The sequence below is a fragment of the Centrocercus urophasianus genome, unplaced genomic scaffold (assembly GCF_019232065.1).
Source record: "Centrocercus urophasianus isolate 14NV4802_14NV808 unplaced genomic scaffold, USGS_Curo_1.0 seq_14, whole genome shotgun sequence".
Taxonomy (NCBI): Eukaryota; Metazoa; Chordata; class Aves; order Galliformes; family Phasianidae; genus Centrocercus; species Centrocercus urophasianus.
Window position 1 is genome coordinate 29,967,383 of NW_024884586.1, and position 21,880 is coordinate 29,989,262.

At 35.3% G+C, this 21,880-nt stretch overlaps 1 protein-coding gene across 4 annotated transcripts in view; it reads right to left on the bottom strand.

Annotated features, from left to right (window-relative positions):
• The window catches only part of SLC25A21 (solute carrier family 25 member 21), a 221,053-nt gene that overhangs the window by 5,582 nt on the left and 193,591 nt on the right, over positions 1-21,880 (bottom strand). For all 4 annotated transcript variants that reach the window (XM_042813908.1, XM_042813906.1, XM_042813907.1 and 1 more), the window contains 4 exons: positions 17,102-17,168; positions 13,089-13,148; positions 11,311-11,418; positions 7,502-7,666 (listed from right to left, as the gene is read on the bottom strand). In XM_042813908.1, the coding sequence (XP_042669842.1) occupies positions 7,502-7,666; positions 11,311-11,418; positions 13,089-13,148; positions 17,102-17,168 (400 nt within the window). The remainder of the gene's footprint in view (positions 1-7,501; positions 7,667-11,310; positions 11,419-13,088; positions 13,149-17,101; positions 17,169-21,880) is intronic.

Consider the following 21,880-nt stretch of genomic DNA (forward strand, 5'->3'; position numbering starts at 1 on the left):
AGCTTCTTTTGAAATGTAACATTACACCAACATAACTAAAGGGAAATTAAAACTGCTTCATTTCTATTTCAATATTTGTGACATTAAGAATGTTGGAAGGCAGCATTTTGCTTATTCATAAAACTGGATTATAACCAAATTTGCTACAACATACACTAACTTTGCTCTGTAACTTCAGTTTTTATTACGTACTTTATGAGAAATGTTTTCTGTGGTATTCATCACTGCAATACGCAAGTCATTTAATTAATACAATGGATTCCACATTAATGTAAAATAACTAAGAAGTTTTTTTCTAAAAGCACAGAGTAGTTTCTTTTTAGTGTGCTACTACTTCTACATATAAAAAAGAGATTTCCAAATACAACTCAGGCTTCTGCCTACAAAATTTATGTGGACAAAAGAACATTGGTTATCTCTCACGCATGCGCAAGCTGGTGCTATCACAAAACACTTTCTTCTTACAGTGAAATCCAACCTTTTCTACTCAATGGACAATGCCAAAATATTCCTATCAGCCTCAGACCCCACAGAAAGACACATGAGGTAATGCATCTGCCAAGTGCTAATGCTGGAACTGGTTACCAGAGAAAATTATGGTCATGCTATTGTCACTAACTTCATACATTTCACTGATTGCATATTATATATTTTATATTTGGTACATTAGAGAAAAAGATTCTGACGATCTCCCATTGCTTTTGTGAATGGCATAGCTGAGGAAGAAAAATGACTGTTTTTAAGCAAAAATAACTTTTCTGTAACATGAGCAAAAATGTGAATTAGAGCAGAAACATGATTTTATATGGTGCCATACCACAGTATAGTGTACCTCATGGAAGTTAACAGTTTTCTTATTCATAACACAATAACTTTGTTGTGGTTAGAAATGTAAACTTTGATCCTCTTATCTTTTTAGCACGTCCTTCATGATCACATCTCCTATACACATGAGCTCCTGCCATGTGAGCATAAACAGAGAAAAGTAGGTAATACTAACAAATGCATCCCATGCTGAGTATCCATACATTCTTTGGGAGAAAAAACAATTGAGATATTGCATTTCTGCTTGTTATACTTCATTACTATTATAATATTGTGAACAAAATGGAGACTCCGTAACTTCCACCTAGATCAGATGCTGCTTAATTCCTTCTTCTAAATACTGTAATTTCTAGTAACAGAGCATTCTAACTCTGAATCTAGCACATATATACCCAAGTACAATATTGTTCCCCACTGGAGACACTTCACTTATCAGTTTCAGAATCCAAAATCCCAGGCTCTCCTATAACTACTCTTTATTCACACGCTTATTAGCTAGGTACTTGTCAAAACTATCTGTTTAAATCTTTAGTATAAGTCAAAAGTTCCATACTATCTTAATCTGTACTGAAGGAAGGTCACTAAAATCCACAAGCAGCATAGATATTAATCCAACAGTGATATAACTATTTGGTAAAGCCATATATGCTTGGAATTCAGTTAATTTAAGTCACTGATAAGACGTGAATCCAAGTGCATAACTGATGGAGAACATGTGAAGAGAGAGCATCAGAAGGTTGATCTCTGGCTCCCTACCAGAAAAACTGAAAATTAATTTTAGAATAAATAATATGGTACTACTCACCATAGCAGATACATGTGTATTGATTTAGATGCTTATCTCAGATGCAATTCAATGAATGAAAGGTGGAATACTACACTCACTATAAAAAGTAAAGAGAGTAAGTATTTTCAAAGGAACAGCTCAAAGTATATAAGGTAGATGGTAGAGACAGATAGTGTGCACATACATGGTAGCATGCATAAAAGTGTGAAATAACTGCTAGAAGAAAGTACTTCTGCTCAACATGACATAATAGGTCAGTGGAGAAGCAACGAACAGAACTGAGAGGCTTTGCACTTTAGGCTGCATATCCATCTCCCTGTGTATAAAAAGGAAGACTTTAAAAGACAGAAGTCTGCGATTTGGCCAGAGGCCTTATCTGGGCTATATTTATTATTATCAAGTGTGTGGCAGCGTAACAGACCATGGTATTGCATAGACTGAGTCTCAGAGGAGAGCTGGGAAGAAATGTTGTCATACTCTACTAGCAGGGAGGGAGGAGCTGGTACCGGTGTGTTCAGGTAGTTTGGAGGCACACAAACTCTGGGCAGAAATCAGCAGAAATGAAGAGAATTTAACATAGATTCACTGCAAGGCTCCAGAGAGTGTGAAAATGAGAAGTGAAAACTAGTCTTGTCAGTGTTGTGGTAATATCATGCTGTGATTCTTTTAAAGAACAGTCATAATTTTTGTTTGCAACTTACTCAACACTTGACCACAGTTTTACAAGCAGCTTCATGTTCTTATTTACCCTGAACTTCTGAACATCTCGTGCACTTACATAGTAAACTCCTTACTGTAAACTATAGCTTGCTGTCTGATTAGTATAATCATGTTCTGATTTTTGTCAAGATGCATAGGAAATGCTCAACAACAACAACAAACATAATCGTGAGAGGCATTCCAAAACACGCAGTCACAGCTGCATTTTGTTTGAATTAAATGTGCCTCTTCACACTGGTATTATCTTTGATTCCTCCTTGAGAGCAATCTCATTGTAGCAGACATTTATTTAAGTTTTTAAAATCCATCTGTCAGATGGCCAACAGCATAATAAATGAATGACAGCTACTAGGATAAGTGTCCTGGCTATGCTCCAGAGTGAGATGACTGTCTGCTGTAAAATGCAGGCATTTTCAAACAGTTTGCAACCCTATCAGTGATCTTTCTTTTACCCCTCACAATAGAATTTCCTGATACAACTATTAATCTTTAGTTACAGATTATTACCTATTATCTACTCTTCTGCCATATTCTTTCAGACCTCTCAGGCAAAGCTGGGACTCCTCTCCACTTAGTCCTAAAACAAACAACTGCACCAAAGAATTTTCGATATAAATAAATAAATAGTTAAAATCCAGGAGATGATAAAAATATGGTCACTGAATACAAGATACACAGAATTCTGGAAGTTCTGTACAGTCCCCAAGAGAAGAGGCAGACTGATCTGTACTTGTTCCTCTCAACAAATGTTACATTGCTGTAGATTACTGTCAGACCATTGAAAGTAGAACAGCAAAGAGACAAAAGAAACTCAACTCTTTTGTCTCCTCACAAACTCTTTCTTTATCGACTGTATCTTTCCATCACCTTCTGCATTCGTCCCATACCAGTGATGTTCTGTTTACCCAAAAGAGAGTACTTAATATTCCTGTCATTCAATATTTAGTGCTTGATGTTACACTTCCTAGGGAACAAATACCTGGAAGACTATCAACTACACTTCTAAAAACAGAATCAGTCAGCCAATTTCACATGAACCTTCTTTTGTAATCCCAATCAGCTCTACCACATAGAGTAAGTCTACACAGATCATCAGATTGTTCATGATCTGTTGGGGTTACAAGCAGGTCACATCTTCAAGGCATCATTTAGACATCAACTATGAGTCCCTTCAAATTCCTTGAAGCAGAAACTGACACTCTGGAATGGACATCTTTTTGTGTACCCCCCGCATCCATCTGTTATCCATCATCAGCTTCGGTTACACAATTAGTTATGAAACAGGAAAAAAAAAAAAAAAAAGAGTAGCACCATAAATATTAGAACTAAAAAAGGCTGATGTCCTATGAATTCTTGTCTTGTGGCTGACTGATTGTGTATCTAGAAAGGCGCAGACTCAGACTAAGATTTACATGGTCTTTGTTTCCTATAAAGTTCAGTCTTTAACCAAGCACAAGCTCCCACTGACAATTTCCCTTAGCTGGGATGCTTGTAGGATCTCTCCTCCTGTTACATGACCATTTATATGTCTTGTAAGAACTTAGCTACAAGCGTGCCTCTACAGGAATACCACAGACCAGGAGAAGGTAAGATAGCAAAGGACACTCCCCCTATGATACAACACGTGGTGACGATGGCCAGGGAAGAAGCCCTTAAACAACACTGGTCAACATTTCAACAGACTCAGGACACCTTAGCTGGAGAGCCATGATCAGTGGATGGCTTGTGACATTTTGCTGGGTACAGCACTGCAATTTTGTTTAGCTGATAGGACATCCTGAAACTTGAGATTGCACAGTATCTCTGAGGTTGTTCTGCCTTCCACTCTGATCCAGCCTTCTCCTAAATCACCTTGTTTCACTACTTATTCAACTGACTTGCACCATGTTCTCCTTGGACTCTGTTTCTACATATAACTTTTACACTGGGGTAGATCTGAAAACAACTGGAAATAAATCTGTTCTCTACAATCTTATTTATTTGCCAAACTGAATAGTCCATTTCCTTGCCTATAGGAGTTTAGGGCCCTTTCTCTGGCAAAACAAGACTGCTCAGCTACTGCTGCCCACTGCTCCCTTTTAACAGGAGGCAGCTGCAGCAGGCAGTGTCTGACTTGAAATGAGTTTTGCAGCTGGCTATGATTCAAAGGGAGCTTTCGCCAGGCACTGTTTTCATATTGTTAACAAATATGATAGCCACTTGGAGGTGGTAGTGAGCAATGGTTTTAATGAAACTAATGTTTGCCATCAAACCAAACTGTGATAAAGTAAAAAAAGCAAGAACTGCTGGAAGCCTATGAAGCATGCTATAAAGGCATGTGCCATAAAACTGAGACGATATAAATTTTCAGACTAATTTGATTGCTAGTGCAGATGCATAGCCGTTAATGCTCTATGGGTGATACATTAGTGGCAATTGAAACAAGACTAGCTTATTCCATGTTCAGTAAACTGAGCATGAGGTTGGCTGTAAATGGTCTGTTTAACAGAATAGACTGAACATACGAAAAATTATTCATTATGAACATTTACAACCCACACATGTCATTTATATCATTTGACCACTCAACATAAAAAGTTTATTGTTTTTGGCAAAATAAGCTGCAAACATCCTTAATTGGGATGCAAATTTAATGCACAGTTTAGCACTGTTGACAGCTAAAAGGCTCATATGGACATTTCCATACATTTTTCCACTTACGCTACAGAAGGTGAACAGCAAATACATAGTCAAGAGCCAGAATTATTTCAAGTGTAGTATTCTTATTTCACAGTTTTAAATGCTTGTCAATATCACAAGACTGACTTACAAGATTTTATGTGAAAAGCACAAAGTGAACAAATTAGGTTTCATAATGAAATCAAATGTGAGAAAACATGAAAAGCTACAACTAATTTTTCAGACTAACCGCCTAATAGCTTCTATCAAATTTATTGTACAGGTTTGATAACTCAGCCTCTACTACTTGCCTACTGACAGAAAATATTTAGAAAATACTTATATTTGATATATAGATTAATATATATGTTTATATTTAAATAATATATAGAAAATGTTTAGAAAATATTTATCATGACATATTATTGAATGCTGATATTTTCCAATCACTGAAGCAAAGTTCAATTCGTATAAACATATTTGACATACTGTTGGCTAGCACAAGCAAGATGAGGCCTGACCTACACCTGGTTAAACTCAGGGTAAGACTTGAATCAATTTTAACGGGAGGTTGATCAGAATTATTGGCTACATCTGTATGTACAGAACTGTCTATGGCATGGCTGCCAGCTGGCCTACAGTGTCCTATTAACTTCATTATTGCTACTAAGAGCTATCATCATCTAAATCAGAGATCCTGCAGGAAATCTGCCTATTAAACTCCTTGCGTGCACAAACTCCCAAGCCAGGAACAGTGCTAGCTGTCTTGGGCCAGGGCATGCTGAGCAGCACACACAACTGAGTTTCAGAGATACTGCTTGATTTACTAGCTGAGATGTAGCCACTGCAAGCCACTGTACAAGCCACTTCACAACTGTTACGCACAATAAAAACCTCTCCACTTGTAATTAATACATTCTCGTTGTACAAAGATCACAGATAGCATACACAGGACACCTGTGTCACCAGGTGACACCACTGAAGTAATTTCTCTTTCACTGTCTGTATTTATTTAAATTTATGTTCTAGACGTTAACAATTCTCTTCATCATACAGAATCTATACAAAGAGCTAATTTCTCACAGGTCATAAAGCTCTGAATCTTTCTAATCATGTGCTATACATAGATATTTAAATTGAAATGCTAGAAAAGCATGCTTATGCTGAATACTATTACTAATCTTCCATCACTATGCAGGTAAAGTACAGCATTTCCATAGAAGTTGTGCATAAGTTTCTGTCCTTACACGCATGTGGTTCTGAGTATTCCCCATAGTAACTACAATTTTCCATCTTTTCATCAGATTAAATGTTTTTACTCCTATCTTTGCATCAAGCTACCCTTGTGTCTTGAGTTTTTAGAATGTATGATTAAAGTACACTGCAGTGTATGCTTAAAATACACTAAAATAAACTTGTAGAAACTTGTGGGTTAGCTGCTCTTTAACAATTCAATTTACTGTAATGATCTGCAAATAAGAAGTGGAGCTTTTCTCCATTTATACGGTCTTGCCAACAAAAATACCAGGCTACTCAGAAGTGCAGAAAAAAAGAGGTGTTGCTTCATATGGGAATAGAAACTGATCCCTTTTGATGCAAATTGCAGCTTCTTATATGAATATCCCTACATATTACACCTGTGACTGCTTAACTGTCATCATCTAAAAATCACATTAGTGAAAACACACTTCAGTAAGTAATGCACTGGAGTCATTAATAAACCATTAGTTGTGGTTCACACAGCCATTTAAAAAGTTTCCAGTATTAGTACATTTTCATTCATAAAATTTCCTTTTGTTATAAAGGGAAATGCCTACTTTATATAAAATCATATGAGACAACTGACTAAAATTTCTTCAAGGACAATTACAGCTTTATTCTTTTTCTCAGCTTGCTCATAGGTTATTCTACATAAAGTCTCTTAACCGTGTAAGTCCTGTTCTGGGCTGGTTCCCTCCCACGTGGGTAAATCTCTCCTGTCATCTTTCAAGATTAGGTTGAACTGCCTTCAGTAAACAGATCTGTATATGGTCAGGATACCTCCATACTGAAGCCCTATCTGCTCATCAAGCTTGACACCTTGCTTTGTGAGTACTTAGAAATTTTCTAGAAACTGGTATCTCTTTCCTAGTCCAGTTTACCACAAACAAGCAAACAAACAAAACAATTGCAATGCACATACATACCTAGCATAGCATAACATACCTGCATACTGAGCATACTTGCACCTTGTTTCTGCCTTTTCACTTTGCTTTTGTGGTACAAAGAAATATTCATAAAATTGTGATTTCAAACACGATTACTTTGTTTATACTCAGCTTTTCTTCAAAAGGCAGAACCTTAACTTGGTTCACAAATTTTGTCATGAAAATGCTACAGCATTTTCTGCAAAACAGGGAGTTATGTTAATCAGCAGTTAGTCACAGTACAGCTTTGCACTGTAAAATACAACGTTAATTAAATTGCCAAACCTCTTATCTGCTTGTCTACTCCATTGTATGAGAAACTTACTTCATTGACCGGAAGAATGTTTTTCACATTGAAGTAGAATCCAAAGTAAACCATGTTAAAAACTCCGTGACGGCCCAGTGTTGCAGTAAGACCTTTGTTGAGTCCATGGAGGCCCAAACCATCAGTTCTGATGATCTGCTGAGCTTGAACAAAGCTAGATGGTTGCTTCACAAGTTAAGTAAAGGAAGGAAGAGATCATCTTTAGAAAAAGAAAACAATAACCTCTGCCTCATTTCAATCCCGTTGACAAACACAGAGTTATCAGCTCTTGTCATTTTAAGTATTGCCTTTTTTTTTTCATTACAAAAAATATTACTCATTTTTCTGATAGCAGAAAAAAAGATGAAAACATCCCTAAAGCAAAGAAAGCAATCTTAAAATCATCATTTCAAACGTTAGTTGAATTTTATAAACTCATGGCATCAGATATGTGAATTTGGCAACAGTTTGCTTTTTTTTTTTTTTACATCACAGTGTATGCTGTTAAGATTATGACAGATGAAACCCTTGCACAACTAGAGTATACAACAATAATTCTGGACAATTAGAAGATTAGAAAAAAAGCTTCTAAAGTAAAACCAGTGGCACAGGGGCATGCACTACAAGGCAGTGATGAAAGCACAGAATTGGAAGAGGAAATAAGTTGAGCCATTATGGATAGGATAGCAAGTTGTTGGGAGCCATAGATTGGAGCAGCAAAGGACAATATAAATATCTGTTTGTTCAACTGTGTTGAACAGTTTGGCAGTTCCAGATTCAGTGTTAGAAATAGAGTTGGAGGATGACAAAAGGCATATATGCTATCTTGGAATGTTTAATTTTAAAACACTGACTTTTGAAGGAGTTACTGAGCACACAGAACTTTTTAAAATTAGATCACACATTAAATGATTTTCTGTCATAGAGCAGGCAACTAACTTTAATGTTGTAGTAATGAAACTCTAGAAAAGAAGGCACAAATTCTTTTTTCTCATAAGCATCCAACTGGAAATCCTGTTTTGCACTCCTGATGAATAACTTGAGGTAAAGGTGTAGGTAGACTTTGAAAATCACAACACTCACTTATATTCCAAGGTATAGATTTAGAAAATTGACTTTAGAAATTCTGTTTTGAAAATAATGTCCAAAAGGCATAGAAATCCTCTTAGCCCCTCCTACCTAATAAAAGCCAGAAAGGACAAAACTTCCTCAGGATCCACTTATATAACAATGAGTTCCACAGACACTATCTGCCTAAGTACACATTTGATCTGTACCACAATATATTGTGATACTACTGATGATACTTCTGAAGTATTAGATCTCTTTTTAGCAGAATTATGGAAAAGCTCCTCTCAAAAAACTGTTGTTGTGAGTTTGGTTTTTCCAAAGCATAAAACCAGCTCTATCAAATATTTAATTATAAGGGAAAAGATGACTTTCACTAGGCTGCTCAAACATGAAAATACGGAGAAATTCTGACTACAGCACTGTGAACGTTGCTAATTTCATTGTGCTTACTTATTTACTGCCTTCTCATTTCAAAATATCACTGTAGTAGATCAACACCATCAGCCAAATTATTCTTGTTATAACTGACACAGTATATCACTGCTTATTCAGGTGACTGACAAATTTAGTCTTTAATACTAGGTTTCATTCTGTTTTTTCATATTTAGCAACCAATACTATCCTGCTAATGCTTTGAACACATTTTACTAAATTTATTTTCCTAACTACTACCAGGATTCAAATCAGAATCTATTAAAAAATGTAGATTCCCAATATGGAATGTAGTCCACATACTTGCAATAGCATCTTTTCTCATGCACAAAGAACGAAGATTAGACTTTAAAAAAAAAACACACAAAAACAAACAAAAAATACTAGTTGTCTGGAATAAAGTCATTTAAGCTGAAGAAAGCAGCTTTCAATAGTAAGGTATTCCTTGGTCTTATACTGAATACAGATTTACTCCTGACTCACGAAGAATGCCTGCCAGTTGCTGAACACCCGAGATGAGATTCATCAGTCCTGATGTCTATATCTGCAAACTCTACATCTACAGCTGAGCTACTCAAAAAGACTCATTTTTCAGTCCTTCAGCAATAAGAAGGGCTACCCTAGACATTTAAAATGTCGGCTGATCAAGACACAAAGTTCTAAATTCTATGCTGATGACAGAAGGGCCTGAGGATAACTAACCTGGAGAAATGTGCTGTATAAACAACTAGAGTTTGATTCACTTCAGACAATTGCTGACTTGTACTTAATAGAGACCTGGACAGCATGATCTGAAGACTGTCATCTCATCTTAGAGCAGAAACTTGTAAAATCAAGGGAGAAGACTTTTATAATCACATCAGGATCTATACCCAGTGAGTTTTCCATGGCTACAGAGAAAAGACAAAAAGAGAAAGCCAAACAAACAAAATTGGGACTCTATCTAAACAAAAAAAATTGCATTATTTTTACCTGTAGCAATCCAAATGACAATAGTGCCAATATGTGATTTATTGCAGCCTTCCTCTTTAAATCTATCAGCCCTAGAAAGATGATCTGGTACCACTGAATAATTCAACTGTCACTGTACTGTGTGAATATTTGTTCTGGGGGTGTGCAGGAGTCTGGGTGTGGGTGTATGTGTTCATGCTCTTCCTTGTTCCTTTAGACGAGATGTATTTATTATTTCAATACAATAGTCAAAGAAATATGTGACTTGCATTAGGTTTCATCATATAATATGAAAGCTACACAATGGGATAGGTACATACCTTACTTAAGCCTTTTAGAAAAACAGTGCATGGTAATGAAGTGAGTGTACCATTACCCTACACTCTGTAATAACATGCAAGAGCTTCTTCCAGTAGGCTTGAGTTTACATGCTTTGTATGGAATGTCCTTCAACATATTCTTAATGAGAACTTGAGATTGTGGTACTGAAGCCACTAGTTTTTCTGATTTACAACACATTCTAAAATTATAATCCCTTTTAAAATATATATTTAAAATGGATATCTGTGATTTAAGAACTTAAGACCCTTGGATTTTTTAATATCTGGGCAAATAGATACTTTCAATCCTATTTTAAGTGTAAATTAGGTACTTTCCTGAAATGGAAATCCTCCCGTGCACTGCTTTCTCCTTGCAGTAACTCAACCCTTTTTTTTCTTGTGCAGTATGAGCTCTTTGTTTCAGCGGTTTTACTGCTCATAGTTAAAAAATGACTAGGCCAGAGACCCTGGGCAACCTGACATCTCTGGTATGCATTGAGAATGTAACAAAAATTTATCAAATGTTATAAAATTATTCTCTAGGAGAGTGCTTCTCTGAATGAATTACAGAGCCCATAACAGCTACTTTTAACATCAATAAATTCATCCAAGATTGTGAAATCTACCAGCTATATTTCAACATAAAAGACACCAGCTGGACCTGCCCAGCACACTGGACCTCAGTGTCTTATGCCAACTCTCTGTTCTCACTAGAGGTCTGGAGACTGCCAGGGTAAATGTACATAAGAGTCTCAGATTTGTACTTCAGGATAACAATTCTTCACAGTGCTGTACTACTGGCTGCTGTGGGAGTAAAGAGATTCACTGAATATCTGCAATGGAAATACTGACACAGAGGACAGTACTGTATGCATCTTGATGCAAATCTGACAGCACAATTTAATGAATCTTTTATCTCATTTTTCCTTCTCCACTAGGCTTGTGGAAAAATCATTTGCATCAACCCAGTACAGTATAGATATTTTGGTCTAAACATGAACTTTCAAGTGCACGACACTTAATAAAACAAAACAAACAGTGGTGCAATTCTCATACCTCTGTGAAACTGTTTCGATTTGCCTGCAAGGTAACCTTTACTACTTCAAAAGGGTTGACCACAACTGCCTCTGTTAATCCAGATCCCAAGCCAGCAACTGCAAATGCCTAGGAAAGTTAAGTCAATCAGTATGTAAAATTCAAGTAGTAAAATATATTCAGATTATGAAACTGAATGAGAGAATACAATGAAATACTTCAGCTATGTCAGTGCTCTACTACAAAAAAAAAAAAAAAAAGCTAGACCTTGATTGGATGCTGACAGTTCTTGAAGACAATATGACAATAGCCATAAACCACATTCCAAAAAATGCAAAATAAAATGTCATAGCACTCTGTGGTATCGATTTATGATGAAAACATGGAAAAACAATGCCCTCCTATTGTTTTTGGGTGGAGCCTAAGTAAAAATACAAATATAAATGCAGTCATGCAGCAAGGGAAAAAGCTAGAAGCGAGGTACTTAGACAAACTGTGCAAGGAGAAGAAAAGTCCTCCTAAGTAAACATCCATCCTTGAAAAGGATGGGAATAAGTGGCACACATGGAAATGTCAGCATTTTTTCAAAGAGTGAATTATTTTTGTCTACTTAGAAGCTGATGGTACATTACAGCCACAGAAATGGTGATATTTACTACATTGCTTTCCACCAGGAAACAGCAATTAGAAATACATGCTTTTTGATAGTTTTTTTTTTTTTTTTTAAGTTACAGAAAAATAATTTAAATATTCAAATCATTTAAGAAAAATCAGAGCGATCATGTAATTTTTGTGATCACTTTTCACTTTTATTGCCCCCATTTCTTGTCTCTGAACTTTTGAGTGGCTGAAAAGAGTCCCAGTACCGTTATACAATACGTTGAGTATATCTGTGAAAATTTAAGGAAACCAGTGGTAAGGAAAAAACAATAGTGAGAAAAATAATTCATTCAATACAGAGGGTTTTGAGCCAGGACTCCAGGGAGCTCAAGAAAGAGAACGGTAAATTGGAAGGGTAGTGGCAGGCTTTATCCACAGTGCCTTTGCCTCCAGCCATACTACCATATTACCAACACACCAATTTTTCCAATGTAAGATAGAAACAGAAATCTATCTCTTTCACCGTCAACCAGCAAGAATATAATGCTATATATGATGCATTATATATATAATTCATCCCTCTTTTGGCAGTAATTTTTATCTCAGAAAGAATTATGCGGAGGCACCTCTGGACATTCTGCATAGCTTTGGCCAGAATCTCTCTCAGTTGTTTTTTCTCTCTCTATCACGCCTACCTCAGAAGCAAAAATGCCTCTATGGTAATCAAAAATGCACCAAAAATGTGCAAGAACATTGGGATGGCTGGATGCTGTTTTACCTGCTGTATGAATTGGAGCAGCTTTTGGTCAGCAATGATGTGTTTGTTTTTTATGGGCAATTTTCTCAAGATTTTCCTGCAAATTTTAAGACAGTTGGTATCAGGAATTTTTGTAGCCTAACCTATGTAGCATGTCCAGAAATATATCCGTTCTTTCATATAGTTGTCATGCCATTATTGTGAAAAATATGCATTAACTGTCATTTATAGAAAGTAGTAATATAAAATTATCTTATTCTAAAAGATACCATAGTAGAATTAAGCCCTATATATGAGCAGGCAGACAACACATGCTAGCCACATTTCGTATAAAAACATTTTGTGTACCCCTTAAAATTCGGGCTTCCAATATGGAAGGAAACAGATGGGGTTGTTCAATACGTATGTATGAAAATAGAACATGAAGTGTTATCATACATACCAGTCCTGGAGGTAAAGATGAATATCCTAGTAGCTTCTTGTATTGTTCAAAGGTGAAAAACTATAAAGAGAAGTTAGACTGAAATTGCATGGAAAAAATTATGAGTCAATTACGCAAGTTAGTAAACCAAGCTACAATATTTCACTGCCTCACATCTAAAGTAGCCACATGGAGAGCTGAAAAATAAACACAAGCTACTTTTCAATTTTCAATGAGTTTCATGCTCACTCTATCAGTGTTTAATGTCCAAATGAAGATAACTAGGCTTCAAATCTGAAGTATAATATGCACAACATCAGCATAAATACAATTATTATTTCATATAAGAGTTCACTTGAAACACAGTTTTTGTTTTCAGTTTATTGTTTATCATCTAATTTTCTTGTACTAGTTTAAATGTACTAGCAGATACTACATCCCACAAGAAATCGCCCTCGTATTTAATGTAGAATATAGCAATCACCTTCATATTTCTCATATATTGGTCTACTTCTCAACAGAAAGATGTAATTGTACATTTTTAACATGGAAAGTGAGTAGGTTATTATAGTTTCTCATTTTCAAGAGACACATTTTTTATAGTTCTTGTTCTTTATAAACAGGTGTCCGTCAGCGGCAATGGTGGTCAGAAGTTCTGATCGTCTGAAGTTCCTTATAGGATGAGTTTAACATGCTATGCTGTTTTGTGTTTGAACTTCAAGAAAGAAATGAGAACCTTTTTTCACCTGCACCAATGGTCTTCAGTTAAGACCTGCTTACTCTAAAAAGATGCTAAGATCTCACTGAGTACAGCAGAGATACAGTATTAATAATAACACCATATTTACAAAAGTAGGAAATGTATTACACTTCGGTAACATAAAATTAAGATTTTAAAAACTGAAACTGAAGGACTGAATACTCTAGCCAGTGGATATAAATTTTTTTTATTATCAAAAAGGATTACAATGTTTTGCAGAAAAGGCCCTATAAACAGAGCCTTGATTACAACTGCAATCCAAATAGTGTACAGATCTAACATCCATTTTGCAAACATCCTGCAAATACATTTAAAATCATTGGATGGCTTTGACAACAATCAGAAAAGATAGAAGATTTTCTTAGGTCTGTCTTATTGGATAACTGAAGATATCATTTTACTTATAGTTAAAAAGAAATCTTTGAGAAAGTGTCAGTTGTAGGATGAGTTACTTCTCAGAACTAAATTCAGTTCTTACTGCAATAAAAGTTTGCTTTATTCACTCTCCAGCATCTTCCTACTCATTGCTGCCCTCCTAACCTTTAATGGAATTTCTGGTATTCCTTAATGTTTTCCATAGTGTCACAGATCTGTAAAATGGTTGTAATAAAGGCAGAAATACATCGATAGCAATTTTTTGGTCTTAAAATTTTTACCTTAAAAATCAATCACTTCCTACAGTCATAAATAGAATAACTACTTAATAGTAACTATGTTTCATATCATTTTTGAAAGAAAATAAATACATACCAGTAAAACCCAATCTAAACGTTTCCGGATATAATAGAGTAGCTAGTATACATACAGTTTTGCTAAAAGTATCCAGCTATATCATATGGATTTATATTATCTATATCTACCCAAGTTGCTTTTAAAAAAAGAGCAATTTGTCTTTCTCTCTACAGTTGTATTAAGTTAATAGCCTTGTGCAAAAAAAATAAAAAAATAATAAAAAAAAAATTCCACCATAAACGTATTTAATGCATGCTTTTGTGTATATAATAACCAGTATTGTCCATCTGGCAAAGATACACTTTAATTCACAGAAAATAGTCAAAGTACTTACCAGATGTCTCAATAGCACTGAGGTAAAAATACATGCTTGAAACAAGATGTCTGGGAATGCATGAACAATATAGATTGCCCCAAAAGTTCATCTGTTAACCATTCTATCGGCATCATCACTTCTTCCCTCTGAGTTCAATCTAACATAAATTTATAAACTTAGACTTTCCATCTTACAGAAATACCTATTTTCCTTTTTGGGAAGGGAGATAAAGAGAAAGAATAAAAAGAAATAGCAAGACAGATATGAGAATCTACTTGCCTAAATTGAACCTGCATCTTTGACGCAACACGAAAGCTGAATAACTGTGGCTATATAACTTTGTTTTAGCAACTTTATATTTTTTAGCAAATAATCATTTCAGGTAAATATATTTCAGTAGAAAAATTAAATCAACAGCAAAATTAAATTTCTTCTTAGTACAAAATCTGTCTAGCTCATGCTCTATACACTTTTATGAGATATAAAAGACACCTTACCTAGAAGTTTTCAAAAAAGTTCATTACAAACCCAAATCAAGGCAGAAAAATTGTCTCTCTATTGTCTCTAAAAAAGAAGCAAGATGTAAAGCTGCAATAGAGAAAATTTGGACAGAATATAAGGTAAAATTCTTTACAGTGAGAGCAATTGAGCACTGAAGCAAGAACACAGACAGGCTGCAGTCTTCATCCTGGAAAATTTTGAGAACTCAACTACACAAGGCTCTAGCTATGAAGTCAGAAATGTTTTGGGTAATAGGTCACCAGATGACCCACAGAGATTTCTCCCAATTTTATATTTTATAACTATATTTAATATTGTGGAGACTAAGCCACAGGACTAAGAGAAAGTGATTTCTCATTTTTGAATGACTCAGGCTGGTAGGAGAGAAATCAAACTTGGGTTTGTATATTAGTTAAATATATGCTGGAATCTGAAATGCATGATCAGATGAACTTCAAGTCATTCGTACTGCAATGAAATAGAGAGACAGCCAAAACATCAGTCTGAAGAAAACAAGTTATTAGGAAGCTTTTAAATATCATCCATTTTTCTTCACTGCCACTTTGCCATTAAACTGAACTTTAGTTTGCTTAGTTGAGTATCAAATAATTTTGAGATAGATGACATCATTTGCATCTAAAATGTTAATGCAAACAAGAAGACAACATTAGCAGAACTCCTATTACAAGGTCATATCCTGGCACTTAATTCTAATATTCTTCCTCTATAAAGGAATTGGAACGTGAATGATGAATGGCAGGCTAAGGCTCAGGACCAGGTGCAGTTTTTTAGAATGAAACAAAAGAAAGAAAGGAAAATCAAGATGTTCTGTATGGTAACTGCTTTCAAACATACTTGACACAACTATAGAAGACTTCAAAGTTGTGAAGTGAAAGACAAAATGGATTCTTTGATAGATTTAGAACTGTAAGATGAGGTGATTTTTTAAAGTACGTTTTGATAAAAGGAATTGTATGGTATAACTGAACAAAATTTGGTGTAATGATATATTTTGCATAGGAGTGGTACTAAAACAATGATCTACAAATTTACATAGGGGATAGTAAAAGGAAAACAGATCAACATTTGACACTGAATACACTGTTATAGGCTAGCATCCATTTCAAGAGCTGGAGTAAAACATTCCTTGCATGATAGGAAGTTGTACCCACATATATATTCGATCTGGAAAAAAGCAACATTATAGACAAGGTTGTTCTTTGAAGTATATGAAAAATCTCAGGCTATACTTAAAACCTACAGATACACCACTTCAAGTTTCTTAGTAAATACTTACTAGGAGTGGCTTTTTTAATTTTTCTTATGTTCATTTATTAAGCCATTCAGAGTATTAGCTGCTCTGTAAATTGTTAGGTGTTTCCAATTAAAGTTTAAACCAGAGGTAATTGTGAAGCTAAAATCTGACTTCTAGTATTTTATTATAAACTTTGCTTATATAAACTAATCACAATTTGTTTTTCAGTAACATTATATTCACAGATAAAAAATATCCTAACTTTTAAAAGCATTATCCTACGCTTCTTAGTCAAATAGAGTTTTTATTCAACAGAAAAGTTTCCTCCTCCTAAAAATCAGAAGATCAACATGCCAAAGAATCTTAAGAATCAAATGTCAATCAGTGTGGAAGAAACACAATAGATTAGAGCTGCTCTTCTTCTTGCTTATGTTTTTAAAGGGAAAAGCATGTTGATTTATATTTTTTACCTTCACTGCCCTTTTGGGCGTCTCAGCCAAGATGGGAGGGAGTATTCCTTTGTAGAAACCAAGCAATCTATTGAAGAAAAAAAAACATTTTTTGTATGGATAAACAGCAGATCATTGCCATATTGCCAATTCAATTTTCCCTTTCACGCAAAGAAATTAACCTTTCCAAATATACAAACATATAATAGTAATGCTTTTTCTTTGCTTTACTAATTAATGTATTACCTATTTTATTATGTGCTGGTGAAAAGACAATCAAAAGTCAGCAATTAAGAAGTAAAAATTCAGTCAAATTTTCCTGAGTAGACAAGAAATTATATTTAAAAGAAGAGGAACAATTTTGACACTGATGAGGAAGTACTATTTCACTATATTTGTTTTTTTGATGTAGCAATAATGATATTTAAAATTGAAGTAACAAAACACAAATTTGAAAAAAAGCTTGATTTCAGCAAACTACATATAAAAATCTGCATGCTCATTTCAGACACTAGGTTAAGGCACCTTTTAAAATTTTGTTTTTTACATGCTTGAAAATACATGAAATAACTTTTTGGGGCAATTCATTTTTCAATACAAGTTAGATATTCACAGAGATAGAATACATGGATTTCATCTTGGAAAAAAACTAAAAAAAAAAAAAAAAAAAAGTAGCAATGTCTTGCTACTGTACTCATTCAGGTCTTTGCCCTTCTCTAAGCCTGGCCCCATAAATGGTCAAGGGATTTACAATAGATGTAGTCTTCTGGAGTTCATATGAAGCCAAGCGTCGATCTACTGTGATACTTTGCATTACCTAAATTTTATATATATATATAATTTAGGTATTTAAAGGCAGTCTGAGTTCCACTTACTATACAAGGTTGGATCTTGGGAATACATCAGATAGTTCTCAGAATCCCCAACTGATGTAAAAGTAGACATAGTTTGTGTCTGCTAGGCCTCCACATCACAGAGGCAGTGCTTCGCAATCCGCAAAAAGCTACCTTGTCAGCCAACAAGAGTATATCATAACACTTATCCATCTTCATATGTCTTATGCTTCTTTCAAGACTGTAAGAGGGAAACTGTCTACAGAAGAAATCACATTTAGAAATGTTTAAAGGTGATTCATCTTTATAAAACTGCCCATTATGCGGGATACTTTTGCAGGGTGTAAAACAGTAATCACAACAGAACCTCCTATAGCTATCCTATGCACATCAAAGAAAAACAATTAAATTTACAGTCCTCATCCAACTGTAAAAAGCTACAAATGCTATATCATCTTTTCCACCCTCCTAACATTTCTTTGAAGTTCTGTTACTAAGCCACTCCAATGTAAATAAAATATTTAGGTTTTGAAGAGTTTCCAGAGTGGGAATATCACTTATAGCTCCTCTGAAGTGAGCAAGATATAGATTCCAGTCTACTATGAAAAGAAACTTTGATCATTTTATACATTGATGGTTTCATGACAAAACACTGAACGTTCCTAGGTAAGAGATTTCAGGAATTCATTGGAGGAGTTAGATGTTTGAATTTCCTCCAAGTCTCAGTTTAGGAACATAAAAAAATACAGATACACAAACATATACCTGTATGTATTGCTCTACAGATATAAACAGATATATAGACATACATAACCATAGATATTGGTAAAACAATATAGGTATAAATAGAGTGGCTACAGTCTTAGCTTTTAACAGTTTATATGTATTCAGAGTATACTCTTGCTGATTCAGCAAGCTATTGAAACATGGAACAACTTTATGCATGTGATTCACACAGTTTAACATGAGTTCAAACTGAAATCAAGGTCCAAGAAGGATCAGCAAAAAAGAACACAAATTCCTATAAACACCTTCTTCCTTACAGTTCAATCTAAAACACTGTAAGTGTATTTACAACAGGCATCACATTTGGAATTTCTAGTACTCCATCATGATTGGAAATTGAAAATGGAACATGCTCTGCTGCTCTACTCACAGGTGTAGTACTAACTGATGAGAAGTGAGACCTAAACTTTATCCAGATTTTCTCATTACAAAAATATGTATAAATTGAGAGATAACTCTTTTAGCTCTAATTCCCACAACAGCATTACCTGGACTTACACAGCGGTTCAGGTTGCTTTTTCAGTGTAGCCTTCGTGCATGTTAAAATATATGTAGCTATTGAAAATATAAGTTACATAACATTCCAGTGGGCTCTGAAAATATCAGGAAAACTCTTCAGAGAAATTGTAGAGGGAAGGATAACCTAAAGTGAGCAACACATTCACAATCTCAGCAATATTGGTAGACCAAAAAAATTGTTTCTAAAAAGAAATCCAAAATTCTGCCACATTTCAATACTGAAATATCAGCTATTCAGATGATCAGTAGGCCAAGCTGCAGGCTGTTCGAAAACTCTAGAGAAGTGAAACTGAAAATACTAAAAGCAATTATCCATTACTCCTGAATCACAGAATGGTTGAGGCTGGCACGGACTTCCAAGTTCATCTACTTCAACCCCTCCTCTACCAGGGGCACACAGACTAGGGTGCTCAGAACTGTGACCAGTCAGGCTACAAATACCTCTAAGGAGACAGACCTCAAAATGTCTCTGGTTACCCTGTTCAATCCTTCTCACAATACAAAATACAAAATACAAAAGTGCTTCCTGATGTACAGATCACACCTTTGGTACTCTTGTTTGTGCCCGTAGCCTCTTGTCCTGTCACTGGGCACCACTGACAGGAGACTGGCCTCATCCTCTTTGCACCTTCTCTTCACATATTTATACACGTTGATAAGAGCCCCTTAAGCCTTCTCTTTCCAGGCTGAACAGTTCCAGTTCTCCCAGCTTTTCTTCCATAGAAGAGATATTTCAGTCATGTACTCATTTTTGTGGCTCTTTGCTGGACTTTCTCCAGTATGCCCAAGCATGCCATACAAGTCTTGTATGGAGGAGCTCAGAACTCAGCACAGCACTCAAGGCTTCATCACAGCTGATCACAAGAGAAGGATCACCTGCCTTCACCTGCTGGCAATAGTCCTCCAAATGCTTTTCTTGCTTCAGGCATTTATTTGCTTAAATGCAAACGCTTGAATCTGCTTGAGGTGACAGCTTATGGTGACAGCTGAGCTGTTGATGGTGTGTTCCCTTAGGTTCCCACTACCCATGCCCTTTGTCAGCCCTGTCTATTGCTCAGTGACAAGGCTGCTGATAAACTCACCTGTTTTTCCTGGTTTAAAGTTCTCAACAGGACAGCTGTCCTGGGCACGTTATGTGAAGCCAATCTGCTATAAGGCCAACACTGATGGCTTTCTCCTTGAAGAACCTCTACTGTGAGCAAGGAAAATCTGCAGAGATCAGCAGCTATATTCATGTCCCTGCAAGTGGGCTTCACTGTTTTAATCGTCTTTTCTTTTGTGGAGGCAAATTTTACCACACAAAAACAGAGAGGAAGGAGTTAAGATCTATTCCTATGGAACATATTAAGAAGTCTAAAAACACATGAAAACTTTGAGGATACATACATATAGGCAATATGTAATTCAGCAAACATGGTAAGAACTAGCTCAGTATTTAATTACAAGATGTGGTTTGTTTGGTTTCTTTTTCCTTGTTTGAAATAGAAGCATAAAAAAAAAAAAGGTTAGGAAGCACAGTTATTGAGATGAAGTGAATGAGGGGAAGGAGAAATTAAAATAGTCCCATCTCATCACCATCTCTTATCAACTGAATACATTTTTGCATGAAGCAGAGACTCTTCTGTTCCTCAGACGAGTTGAGCAGCTGCCACCACATTTTTCAAGTAATGCTTTACAAATCATGCTCATTAAAGATTTCATTATTTGAAATCTTTGCAGAATGAGCTGTTTAGTTATTTTTAAACACCAGCATGATGATAGCAGAAACTTAAATGGCTCCCATGCCAGCAAGAAAATGCATCCACACATGAAAATGTTATACTTCTTTTCTCTTTGGTCAATAACAACGAATTAGCCTACTTGCACACAGTGTACAAAATTTTTCAAAGTAAACTAATGAATGGTGATGACATTTCACATTTGAAAGATGTTATCACTTGGACTCAGAACTCTCTTCAGAAAACCAGTGTTCAGAAAAACTGTGGAACAGCAGCAATCACTGCAGCTTGTGATAGGAGAGAGGGTGTGACATCATATTCCTAGCTAGAAACATTGGAAAGAACAAGTAAATCTCTAACAGAAACACAGCTACATCTTATTTTGTTTCAGCAATAATGGTCTAAATGAACACCACCATTCAATTGTATTCTGGGCCACAGCCCAAACTTGTCTTTGCAGAAGTTGATTTTGAAACATTACAGTCAATCATATATTCTCAATTTGTTCTTTTAGGCTTTAGCTATCCTTCTGGTTTCCATTTCTTCTTTGGAAGCCTTGAGTCATTCACCCTGGCAAGACAACTAACCCAAATCAGTTATTTTCTCCAAAATATGCTGAAATTGTGATCTTGCTTAGTTTGTTGTTTTCTTTCTCTCTTTCACATAATTTTCTTTTTAAGGATCTAATAAAGCTGATTGAAGGCATGAACACAATATTGCTTTTCTTATATTGCTGTCAAATTGAAGTTTCTTACCCACACTGTTTTATAATTGAAACAAAATACCTCTTAGGTCCAATACTACTTTCATTACCTCTATATTATCCCAAGTATAAATAAAAGACCTGGGTTTCATGATCATGTCACTTATACTAAATGGAATGTGCAACTTTCTGTTTTTACAAGGATTTTTCTTTCAACAAAGAAAAGGAATTCTAAAGACAT